The 13044-nt window shown below is 54.8% G+C and overlaps 1 protein-coding gene across 1 annotated transcript in view; it reads left to right on the forward strand.

Annotated features, from left to right (window-relative positions):
- TNS1 (tensin 1) overlaps positions 1 to 13044 on the forward strand; it is a 120710-nt gene that overhangs the window by 69162 nt on the left and 38504 nt on the right. The window contains exons 15-16 of the mRNA XM_065413663.1: positions 10872 to 11068; positions 11375 to 11450. Of these exons, the coding sequence (XP_065269735.1) occupies positions 10872 to 11068; positions 11375 to 11450 (273 nt within the window). The remainder of the gene's footprint in view (positions 1 to 10871; positions 11069 to 11374; positions 11451 to 13044) is intronic.

The raw sequence follows: 13044 nt of genomic DNA on the forward strand, positions 1-13044 counted from the left end.
CGCATGTTGCAATGGCGTCTGCTCTTGCTGTGTTGGGCTGAAGACTCGTGAATCTTCCGAGCTCACAACACAAAGTGATTTGATGACATGTACAGTCACCGCCGTGTCTGTTTCACTATGATAAATGGAACGATGCCGTCAGCTGCTTCGGGCCTATAATGTAACCTTGCTCTGGAATTGCTCTAACAGGGTAGGGCACCAGCGCAGACAGATTAGCAACCCAGGCGCGGAACCAGCCGAGGAAGCCGGCTGCTTGCTAAACAGCTAGGACGTGTGTGAGGTCAGCCATCCATGGACAGGGCAGTAACTCAGAGGGCGAAGCGGCGGGGGGAGGGGAGAGGCAAATGAAACAGGGATGGTATTGCTGTAGGGTGACCATTCATCCCGTTTGGGCCAGGAAAGTCCCTTTTTTAAGCCCTGACCCAGCCGTCCTGACTTTTTTGGCAAAAGAGGGCGTTTGTCCTGTTTGTTCTTGGTTGGCAAGAGCAACTGGGACAAATGCCCATTTTTATCAAAAAAGTGGGGGGGGGGGTGCGGAGGACCGTGCGGGGGGGGTGAGCGGAGATGCCAGCCCCGTGCGGGGGAGCAGGGGGGGCTGGGCTGGAATTGGGGGGAGGAAGGGGTCCAGTGATCAGCGACCGATTTACATAAGCTGAGGCTCTGGCTTCCTGGGATTTAGCCCTATCCTGCAGAGACTCCGAATGGGGCAGAGCTTCGTTCAGTGGGTGACCATGGCCCCTCTGCATGGTGGTGACTGTAGGTTTTGGCATCAGGTTTCGACTGAGGAAAGGTCCCTAGTTTGGCTGGCAGAGCACACAGGAATGTCTCCTTGCTGAGCTGGAGAGATCTCAGCGCTGCACGGTGGAGGGGGTCAGGAGCGCTGAAGTGTGATTAGGTGTTGAGGCAAAGGCCAGGAGTCAGTGGATCTGGCTCGTGTTAACGAGCGTCAGGGGGAAGCCAATTAGCCACGGTGGAGCAATTCTTGGAGCACTGGAGAAGGACCTTGCATGGTGACAGGTTTCAGAGTAGCAGCCGTGTTAGTCTGTATCAGCAAAAAGAACAGGAGTACTTGTGGCACCTTAGAGACTAACAAATTTATTTGGGCATAAGCTTTCGTGGGCTAGAACCCACTTCTTCGGATGCATGCAGTGGAAAATACAGTAGGAAGATATATATACACAGAGAACATGAAAAAATGGGTGTTGCCATACCAACTGTAATGAGAGTAATCAATTAAGGTGGGCTATTATCAGCAGGAGAGAAAAAAACTTTAGTGATAATCCGGATGGCCCATTTCCAACAGTTGACAAGAAGGTGTGAGTAACAGTAGGGGGAAAATTAGCATGGGGAAATAGTTTTTACTTTGTGTAATGACCCATCTGTCACGGAGTCCCCGGGAGATGCTCTGGAACTGCTCCCCACAAAGCCAGTCAGGACTTTGGGGAGCCTCCTCTCCCTCGGAGCAGACCGTCTTCAGGGCAAGAAGCTCACACGGCTTCACTTCCTGGGTCTCTCCTGGGAGCATTCAGCATATGCCCCTCCGTGCGCTTCCCACAGCGAGTCCGCCCCGGCGGGGTCCCGGGGAAGCCAAAGGGTTCTGCACCCCCCACTTCGCAGTCAGACGTGACTCTCAGCCAGCCAGTAAAACAGAGGTTTATTAGATGACAGGAACACGGTCTAAAACAGAGCTTGTAGGTACAGCGGTGAACGGGACCCCTCGGCCGGGTCCATTATGGGGTTCAGAGAGCCAGACACCCACGTCTGCCCTCACTCCTAGTCCCCAGGTAGCTCCAACTCTGAAACCCCCTCCAGCCCCTCCTTCTCTCGGCTTTGTCTCTTTCCTGGGCCAGGAGGTCACCTGATCTCTTTGTTCACCTTTAGCTATTTCCTTGCAGGCGGGGAAGGGGCCCTGGCCATTTGTTGCCAGGGAGACAGAGTGTCAGTGATTTATGCACACTGGCCTTTCCCCACCACCTAGAGACTTAAGAAATGCATAGGGGAAACTGAGGCACCCACACAGTATTCAGAGGAAACATTAAGAACAGTCCCACTTCGTCACACCATCCACTCTCAGTCTTTATTCAAGCCTAATTTAATGGTGTCCAGTTTGCAAATTAATTCCAGTTCTGCAGTTTCTTGCAAACTGGACTGGGCGAGCTCCGGCCCTGCTGCCTTCCCTCCCGGTGCTTCGGGGCTGGGGGGCTGTGGCCGCGACACCCACTCTGGGGCTGGGAGAGGGAGGTTGGGGGCGCTCCGGGGCTGGGGGGGAGAGCCTGTGATGGGGGCTGGCGGCTGTGGTGGTGGGGCTTCTGGGCTCGGGCGGGGGAGAGCGGAAGGGGCGGTGCTGGTGGCTAGACTCCCCCAGCTGGCGGTTCATGCACCGCCCATGTCAGGGATGCAATCCCGTGCTCTGGGTGTCCCTACCCTCTGACGGCCAGAAGCTGGGAGTGGACGACAGGGGATGGGTCACTCGATGATTGCCCGTTCTGTTCATTCCCTCTGGGCACCCGGCACTGGCCACTGTCGAAAGACAGGAGACTGGGCTACACAGACCGTTGATCTGGCCCAGTGTGACTGTTCTTATGTAAGGAGCCAGGATACATCACTACAGCCTGGTCTGGGCATACTGGGATCTGTCGTCTCCCTTGGCTGTGCCACCATATAACAGGTGTTCAAGACGCGGCCCAGCACGCAGCCTGACATGGCCCTTGGGTGGGCAAAGTCACGACTTCTTTACGTAAGTGGCAGAGGCATCTCCTGTGCTGCTGGCCAGTGACAAAGCAACAGGCAAAGCCGTTGCTGAGCGGAAGTGCCGCTGAGCGAGCCCGGCCCTTGCTGTGAGTGAAGAGGGACGTGCTGTATGTCTGCTCAGAATTTGCTCATACATTTCCCCAGGAGCGGGGGAAAGACCATTTCATTGGAAAAGGGCAGTTTGCGAGGCTTGGAATCGCTGAGTGGCGCTTTGCTGAGAGCCCGCGTTCCCCTCTGTCTGACTTTATCGCAGCCTGCGAGCGTTCCCATTCCTGGCTCCCAAACAATGAGCCCCTTTTTCTTCGGTTTGTTTCCCACTTGTCGGGAAAAGACAGGCCGGGGCATTGATGGGTGCCCCAAGCGGGCCCGTCCTGCCCAGGGAGAGGTTGTGAAAGAGGGGTTTGAAATGGGCACGGCCTGGCACGGCCCAGCGTTGGCTGCTGCTGCGCTCCGGGGTGGGAATGGAATTTGTGCGGTGGGGGCAGGAGCTGCCTTTTGTGCTTCTCTGGCATCCATTAGCAGAGCGACTTTCCTCCACTCGGTGCCAGCCCTTGTGTTACCTTTCCGCCCCTCACCGCCGCCTCTTGCTCTGCATCCCGAGGTTTCCCCCCTTGGGGTCTTCAGCAAGTCACAGCCGGCCCCCCGTGGCTTTCCTCACTCTCTTCTTCTCCCCAGGGAAGAATGGGACGTTCCTGCACCTTTTCCTGGCTGACCCTCTTGCTCAACAAGCGCCTGCCTCGACTTTCCGTGGGGCTCAGGCACTCGGAGTGGCTCTGAAGGCTGCAGGGCTCACAAGGCCGTTCCGGGGTGCAAGCCGTTAGCAGCTGGGACTGCTGAATCCTTTAAGCCCCTGTTATGCCCCCTCCATATTCAGGTGCACTAGCCCCACGCCAGGCTTTTGATTGGGTGTGCAGCCCTGAGATTTAGGGAACCCGTGTGTGTGTGTTAGGGTGACCAGATGTCCTGATTTTATAGGGACAGTTCTGATATTTGGGGCTTTTCCTCATATAGGCACCTATTACCCCCCATTCCCCGTCCTGATTTTTCACACTTGCTATTTGGTCACCCTCGGGTGTGTGTGTGTGTGTGTGTGAGTGTGTGCACGTGCACTTGCTGGGGGCATCACACAAGGATTGCACAATTATGGTCTACCCTGGACTGGCCATATGCAGCAAAGTGCCTGTGACAGGTTGGACCCCTTGGGATACCACTGAGCCCGCTTGTTATGCCATGGTGGGCCCCCTTTGTACCTGTCTTGCTGAGCCAGGCTATTAAAGCCTCCCCTAACACACACACCGGCAGGGACACCCCCAGCTGCAGATCAGCTCGGGGAAGACTCAGCTGACGGGATTTGCTCCAACACTCTGGTGCTCACTCCTTTTAAGGGGTACAAACCCAAAGGTTTTATGAAATTCACCCCCTCCCTCAATGTGGAGAGAGGTGTGCACACTTCTCGCCCCCCCACCCCGTGCAAAATTACAGAAACTGGGTATAATAATAAACACTTGTGGAACTCCTTACCTGAGGAGGTTGTGAAGGCTAGGACTATAACAGAGTTTAAAAGAGAACTGGATACATTCATGGTGGTTAAGTCCATTAATGGCTATTAGCCAGGATGGGTAAGGAATGGTGTCCCTAGCCTCTGTCTGTCAGAGGGTGGAGATGGATGGCAGGAGAGAGATCACATGATCATTGCCTGTTGGTCCACTCCCTCTGGGGCACCTGGCATTGGCCACTGTCGGTAGACAGATACTGGGCTAGATGGACCTTTGGTCTGACCCGGTACGGCCTTTCTTATGTTCTTATGTTCACAACACATTTTATTAACTATAAAAGGCAGATTTTAAGTGGTAAAAGGGGTAACAAACAGACCAAAGCAGATTACTAAGCGAATGAAATGAAGCACACAAACTAAGCTAGTTTCACTAAAGAAATTGGTTACCAATAGTATTTCTCCCCCTAGATATCGTTGCAGGCGGGTTGCAAAGTTTCTGTGGTTCAGAGTTCCAGTTATTCCTTTTCAGACTGGACCCTGCTCAGTCTGGACTCCCCCCTGGCCTTCCCTTTTGCAGTCTTTCTGCTTGGGCAGACAGGCCATGGAGAGAAGCCCTGTTTGCCTTCCTCCCTGCCCATAAATCGGATTTACATAAGGGGGGAATCCTTTGTTTCCCAAACTTGCCCCCCTCCCCCCTCCCCTTCCAGTGGAAAGTTACAAGAGGTCCCAGGTAATGTTTAGGATCAGGTGACAAGACCACCTGACCCTGTAGGATCACAGCGTCCATGAGTCAGGGGAAGTATGGAGCGTCGGCAGGAAGGCCAAACTTTTCACAGTCCATTGTCCGTGCTGATGGGCCATGACCCCTGACTGGCTTTTCCATTGTTGTACCTGAAGTGTTAGCAGTGGGCGTCATCCAAAGTAGCATCGTGGAAATCCAGATGTGTGGTCAATAGTCCTAACTTCAGATACAGGAATGATGCAGGCACACAGATTGGATAATCACATTCAGGAAATCATAACCTTTCCAGTGATATCTCACAGGAGCCATCTGGCATAAAGTACAGCTCGGTTATGTCGTATTCATATCATAAGCATATTTCCATAAAGAATATGGAATGACATGTCACGGTGCCCTCCTGGCATCACCTTGCATCAGTGAGGGCTGATGCTGGCTCATCCCATTGCAACATGCACGGCCTGTCGCGGCGTCTCCATGCTGTCTGCGCCAGCTGACTTCCAGTGAAAGGGGGTGACGCCCATTGAATGAAAGGGACAGCGCCCCCTTGAATTCTGGGCAGCGGCGTTAACTGCCTTCCCAGGTTCTGCCCTGAGTCCCATGGGGACCATGTTTGTGCTGGGTTCCCGGTCACATTTTCCTATGACAATGGGGTTTTGCTGGGTAGAAGCCTCACCCAAGCAGACCAAGCCTTGCAGACACACGTAACACGCAGCGCGCAACCAGTTGTGCGGAAGGGTAGTTAATGGGGACGACCTGCTGCTTAAAGATAAGCAGGTGTGTGCGTGATGGTCACCGGCGTGGTTACAGCTGGAGCTGAGCCAGGGGCCTCCTGAACTAAAAGCTAAAGACCCAAGCTCCAGCAGTGCGCAGGTAGTTCAGTGCCTAACTCCCATTGGTTTCAGTGGGACCTGAGCACCTAAATACCTTCAAGCTGCTGGGCCGTGGGCCTAACTAACTAACTGGACACAAAATGCTACTAACTGCACCAAGCAAAGGTTTTTTCCTTTCCATTCTAGTCATCTTGGCGGGTCACTTAACAAAAGGGGGTAGGAAGTTACCCATGGAAGTGTGATATTGTGAACGCTGGTTGTCCCCCGTTCAATGAGGACAGCATGGGCTCCGCCACACAGCTTCTCACGCCCCGGGCACCGTCCTATGGGAAGCCTGGCGTGCCACCGCCCGCTCACGATGAGCTTTCTCCCACCCAGCCTGCACAATGCCTCTCTTACCCACAGAGTGGCTCATTTCCGCTTCGGTGGCTTCTTCTGCATTCACTGGCCCTGGAATTGCTGGTACGCTCAGCAAATGACCGACATGCGGCAGGCTCCAGCAGACTGGATGGGCGAATTTGGTTCCAAAGTTGCTGTTAATGGAATTTCCCAGCCTGCATCATTTACGTGGGCAAACTCCATTTGGGCTGCGCGCCAGCTTTCAGCTCTCTTGCATCTCCCCAGCATGGTGATTTTGTGATTATCATCGTTACTGTGATTATTATTTAGAAACTCACTTGGAAAGGCTTCGTCTTTCAGCGATGAGCCTAAGCAGGCCTGTGCCAGGAACTTGCAGCCAACTTCCTCCCCACTTCGTTAGCGGATTTTTCAAGATCTGAAGAAGGGGGCGGGGGCGTCAGAGATTCAGGAATAGTTCTCTGGAAGTCAGGAAGAGCCCGGGGCCAACCTGATGGCTTTTCAGAGGCCTCTGGGAAAGAAGTTGGGGTTCTCAGTCCATTTTCTAGTGCCCAATGTTATGCTAAATTCCTCTAGGCAGGGTCTATAAGGTGGCTCCCCAGAGGGGAGAGAGAGAGAGTGGCTGTGCGTGACAAACTGGACTGAGGCTGATGAAAGGACAGAGTGTATATCCGAGAGGACAGTAGACAGCCCCAGCTGGTCTCTAGCATTTTCCTGCCCGGCTCTGAGAACAGTGCTGAGTGTCGCTAAGCCGCAATGTGTGTGTCTGTCTGCTGAGGGTGACCAGGGGGAGGTACTGGCAATGATGAGTTACAGGGGGAGTGCCGGCAGCATATATGTCTTTGGGTAATGAGGGTGCGTCTGTGCTTACCGGTTTCATTTTCAGTTCACTGTGTAGCAGTCTCTCGTGCTTCTGCGGCACCTTTCGTCCCAAAGGATCCCACAGTGTTCGCAAACGATTTCTGCAGAGGTCACTTCTCCCGGCCTTGAAATGCAGCCGCCTCTGGGGTGCAGAGCTGCGCAGCAGAACAGGGACAGGAGATGGGGATGTTTTGGGCCAGCCCTGACACAAAGTGCCCTGAGATCGTTAATATCCCCACGGCGCAGACAGGACCTCAGCTAGTTAAGCAGCCCCCTTTAAAGGGCCACGTACGCCAATGTCATGGGAACTCCAAAGCGGAGTCTGCCTGGACAGGATCTAAATGTGAGGTTCCTAGGCAGTAGGGAGAAATGGGTGTAAATGCGCCTCGAGCCGGCTCCCCATCCCCTCCTAACACCCCGGTGCAGCCCCCTCCCTGGCTCATTGATGCTGCCTGCTGCCCTCCCGCCCTGCCCCGGTACAGTCTTCTCCCCACCACCCCGGGCAGCCCACTCCGCTGCCTCCCACTGGCTTGGCAAACCAATTTCTCATTCCCTGCCACCCTGGAGGAAATGCACCCAAAGCATGCTGGGCAATTTGCAGGACCAGTCAGCCCCCGTGCCCAGCCGCGCTGAGGGCTGGCTCCTGATGGCTTACTCATGTTGATGGGAGCTTTGTGACCGGTGCAGTTCCGTGGAAATCAGCTCTATGCCTGGGGATGTTGTGGGAGTAAATTAGCATCAGCTCCTACGTTGGTCCCTCAGTGGCCATCTGTACATCCAGCACGTGAAACCCAGAGCGGTCCCCTGAGCTAAAAGACACTGGCATAAGTATGAGCCTTTCTTATTGTTGTGGCTGATTTCCTGGCCTTTGGAGTCGGGATTCCTTGGGCTCACGTCAATCCCGCGGGCCCTTTTAGAAATCAGATCAAACAGCTTCGAGCTGGTGCCGGGAGCCCGTTCTGCCATGGGTGCCCTATGTGCAAATCACCGAGCCGCTCTGTACCTCAGTTTCCCCATCTGCAGAATGGGCGTAAAAGTCTTTCTCCACCTCCCAGCAGGGTGCCGAGCGGAGCGTTAATTAGCTAATCGCCGGTGTGTCGTTAGGAGAGGTGCACGGTCTGGGGGAACGGAACTAGGATCCCTGTCTTAGCAGAACAGCGTGCTGTAAAGTGATGATTGCTCGGCGTGATTAGCAATTCCCCGCTCCTTCCTTCCCTCCGGGATTTCCCGCTGGGCCAGGTGCTGCATGTTAGTTGGTGTCATTGCCATGGAGACAGCCGCCCTCCCCCTCTGCTAAAGTGGACATCTGCACTCAGGCGCTGGAATCCAGGCCAAACCCTGCTCCCTCCTCCCCGGCGGATTGCCACTCGCAGCGAAGAGCTGGGGGAGAACCCAGCTCTTAACGCGGCTCTGGTTCCCACCCCCAGCTTTACAAAGCCTGCAAGCCTCTCCCCAGAGGTGTCGCCTCTTTGCAGCCAGGCTGCTGTGGGGGGTGGGGGTGGAAAAGGGGGGCTAGCGGGGATGCAAACAAAGAAGTGGACTGGAACGTGCTCTAGATTCCTGGCACGGAGACCTATTTTCCCTGGCCAGGCTCTGAGATGCACTTCTCTAGGGCTTGTTCCCGTGGACGGGGGCAGGGGGAGGGCGCTCAGGCTGTGGGAACCATCTCTGGCTTAGTTAGTTGGACTTGCTCGGCCCCTCTGCTCGGAAGGGTCCCTTCAGGGTGCCCACCCCGTCGCCGCCAGCCCGGGTCTCTCTTGAGCTCTGTCTCCTGTCCGCTGCTCCCGGGCCTTGCAGCGCGTTGTATGGCTGTAGCGTACATTTCACTCTCGCTGATTGCTGTGGGCTCCCTCTGGTTCCCTGTCCAAAAGCCACCATCACAGCTGGTTCTGCTGCCTGTGCCAATGCCTGGCTAAGTCAAACTCCCACGCACTGCAGTGGCCTTCCAACCAGGCCCTGAATTGGTACCTCTGCTGGCAGCCTCCAAAGTAAGGTGGAGGATTGATCAAGAGGGAAGGGGTGGGCCGGTGGTTTGGGCACTAGCCAGAGACCCAGGTTCAATCCCCTGCTCTGGCCCACATGACTTGTGTGGCCTTGGACAAGTCATTTAATCTCCCTGTGCCTCAGTTCCCATCTGTAAAATGGGGATAGCACCCTTCCTACTGGGGTGTAATGGAGATACAGGCGCTCAGGTGTGATGGGAATGGGAGATGCAAACTCTTAATGGTTATTTATGGTGCATTTTCCATCCCATTGGAGTCCGTGGAAACGGCAGGTGCCCCGCGGATCAGGCCTTGCGTGTTACAAAGGCCACTTTCCCCATCATTGACCGGCATCCACCTCTGGGTGAAAGGCAGCTTTGCGCCTATTCTGGACGTGGGGCTTGGTGTGCAGGTGGCTGGGTGCTGTGGGTGGCCTGTGCCAGACAGGAGGTCAGACTGGATAATCTACTGGTCCCTTCTGGCCTTAAACTCTATGCCGCTAACATCCAGCTTGGTCCTGGTTCAGCGCGGGCAGGCTGAGCTTGATGACCCCTCAAGGTCCCTCCTCTCAGCCCTCCAGGTCTCTGATCGTCCGGGCAGCACAGCAGCCGTGCAGGACAGAAAGGGAAGAGTTATTGTCTGCAGTGGAATTCCCAGGGTATTGGGAGAATAACCACTTGGCCAGGATGCCAGAGCCTAGTCTTGCTTTTTAGGAAGGAGCCATACCTGGCTTCAAAACTGAGCTTGATAAGTTTATGGAGGGGATGGTATGATGGGATAGCCTCATTTTGGCAATTAATTGATCTTTGATTATTAGCAGGTAAATATGCCCAATGGCTGTGATGGGATGTTGGATGGGGTGGGATCTGAGATACTACAGAGAATTCTTTGCTGGGTGTCTGGCAGGTGAGTCTTGCCCACATGCTCAGGGTTTATTTGGGGTCGGGAAGGAATTTTCCACCAGGGCAGATTGGCAGAGGCCCTGGGGGTTTCTCGCCTTCCTCTGCAGCGTGGGGCACAGGTCACTTGCCGGAGGATTCTCTGCACCTTGAAGTCTTTAAACCATGATTTGAGGACTTTCAGACACAGGTTTGATACAGGAGTGGGTGGGTGAGATTCTGTGGCCTGCGTTGTGCAGGAGGTCAGACTAGACCATCATAATGGTCTCTTCTGACCTTGAAGTCTATGAGTCTATGTTTCTTAGCCACTCAGGAGGGGTCCATTTTATTTCCAGCGGTGTGTTGCGTACGCCGCCCACTGCACTAGAGATGCCAGAGATCTCTGGGGTTACCTTAGCCCCGACCTCGCCTACGCGGGACTGGCTCTTCCAGTGAATTGTAGGAGGGGAGAAGGGTCCAGGGGAGGAGGGGATCCCGGCTTCTTTGATGACCACACGTGATAAGGACTTTTGCTCGATGTCTCCTCTGACCACAAGCCCCTCCTGCAGCACCAATCCCTGTAGCACTGTGCTGGGTATCCACGCAGAGCAAAAGCTGTATTGGCAGTGGGCACGTCCGTTCCTTGGTTCTCTCCAGGTTGGCATCGGGGCGGCAGGGTGATTTCCCGCACATGCTGTGCCTATCCTGTAGGAATCAGAAGGCTCCAGCTCCCTTAGCCTCTATGCGGGCCCCTTAAGGCAGCGCAGATGGTCCTTTAAAAATGTTTGGGGGTAAAGAGTCCCCGAGATGCCAAGGAGCTGGAGTCATCAGGTGAGGAGTGGCTCGTGCCTGAGATAAATCACCAACGTGCCAGCTGCCACGTGGCTCCCTAAGGGTGAATTTGAACCTGGATGAGCCTGTTGCTGGGCATCGTCCTTTTTAACGAGTGCTTCCTGCCGTGTGCTTGAATTCCAGGGGTGGAGTCACGGGACAAGTCCCCGGAGGAGCCCGGACCGCTGAGCCGAAGACGCATGACCAGCGACGGCCAGTACGAGAACAGTCCCCAGGAGCCCGGCACGCCCCGGAGCCCCACTGCCCGATCGCCGGTCCACAGCTTCTCGCCAGAGGTGGTCAGCAGCATCGCCGCCAACCCGGGAGGGAGGCCCAAAGAGGTGCCTTTTCCTTGGTCTTTCCCCTGCTGCTTTGTAGCGGGGCGCGTGGTAATGTGGACAGCGCTGCTGGAGGGGGACCTCGCCATTCAACCCCAGTTGCCAGGGGGTGGGTGGAGGGGGCTGAGGCTTGCCAGAGACCCACAAAGAAGCTGAAGAAAGCCCCTAGTTCTTTCTGGCAATGAAGCCCCAGCGTCCGTGAGCCTGGGTTGGTGGGTGGCTGAGGATCATGCTTCTGTAATGGGGCCGCGTTTGCCTGGGGTCTGCTCTTGCCGCGACTGACTCGGCCTTGCTTGCTTTCTTCCGCAGCCTCATCTCCACAGCTACAAGGAAGCCTTTGAAGAGCTGGAGGGGACCTCTCCACCCAGCCCACCCTCCAGCGGTGGTGAGATCTCTCCCCCAACCCCTGCCTTTCCTGTCTCGCCGCAAACCCCTTACGGTCACCTGCGTAAGTTCCGCGGCTCCGGGAGGCGGTGGGAACCAGCGGGCGGCTCTAGCAAAGCCAGATAAAAGCAGCAGGTCAAGCAGCTCCAAATTCCAGACACCTGCCGCCATTTCATCTCTTTCTCTCGTTCTCTCATCCCTCCACCCCTTTCCCACGGCAATTCCTTCTGTCACTTCTCTTCTCTGCTTGACACCACCCTCCGCCACTCCACGCGCTGCAGATTTCCTTGGTTTCGTTGTTATTTCATTTTGACAGCCACGTTTTACAGATAGCGGGGTGTAAAATCATGGTCCTGGGGGCCCCTGAGGGCATGTGATGGAAATAATCGAACCCTATTTTGGGGGGCGCGCCCCCATCTGTCACGAAAGCACCCTGAAAATAAAACTATCTCTGTATACTGAGGAGGCTCCCATTTCAGTTAGTTTCCCCTCTACATGGTGTATGTGATATACCGCCCTGGCTCCCACCGCTTCGTCTTCTGAGTGATGGCTGCTGCATGATGCCAAGTAGCTTTGGGATACTCTCCGGCATCCTGACCCTCCAGAGCAACCAGCCTAAATCTCCGATCACGTTGCTCTCTGCCACAGCCGTGTGTCGTTCCAAAGTTCAACTCAGAGCAATAACTTCCACAGCCGATCCCCTCCTTTTGAGAGGGACCCCGGCACATCTCTCCAGAATCCCAAACTGAACGTCCTCCCAGCTCGAGAGTTTTAAAAAAGCAAATCTTTTTGGGGCGGGAAGAATCCAAACCGTTGGCTCCATTACCGAGCTGTTTAGGGATCTCCGCTCAGTCCCGTGTCAGCGACAGCTTTTCGAGACAGCACCACTTTGAAGTGACACCTCCCAGTCTGACAAAGCCGGGAGGAGGAACTTTCTCCCATTCAGACCCAGCACCTGCTCCTAGCTCTGGACGGGAGAGTTGATTTTACACCAGTGACTTTTGGGGCGGGGGGGGGGGGGGGCACAGAAAGGCTATTTTAGGTCAATTTGCATGGCTTCCTCCGAGTCCTGGACAGTTGGACTCTTGGTAGCTAAGGCCGCTAGTTTGGAAGGTGGAAGGTTATGAAAAATAGTCCCGATGCAATGGTTTTAAAACTCCCTGAAATATTCCCCAAAGAGGGTTTCTGTAACCCCGAGACGGGATACGCGCTGGCCAGGAGTAGGATAAAGTTGGCATCAGCCCTTATTTGGGCTGATCTGCTTTGACCAAGGCAAAAAGTCCTTTGTACTACGCCACTGACAAGCTGTGATCAGAGCCCCAGTGCTGTCGGTACTGTACAGTCCTATCATGCAAATATTGTCCTGGCCTCAAAGAGCTTAAACTAAGGACTAGCATGTTTCCCCCGTGTACCTAGCTAAAGACATGCTGTGTGTGCACATGTGTATATTGTATGGAATTCAACTCCCTTTAAAGAAGGCCCATTTTGCGTTGACACTGTCCATTTAAATCCATTCACCGTTAATATCCGGATGGCCAGATAGGAGCCCATGGCGTGTAGCCGAGTGCAAGGTGAATCCCCTTTACCTGAACAGA

Source organism: Emys orbicularis, chromosome 11, assembly GCF_028017835.1.
Source record: "Emys orbicularis isolate rEmyOrb1 chromosome 11, rEmyOrb1.hap1, whole genome shotgun sequence".
NCBI lineage: Eukaryota > Metazoa > Chordata > Testudines > Emydidae > Emys > Emys orbicularis.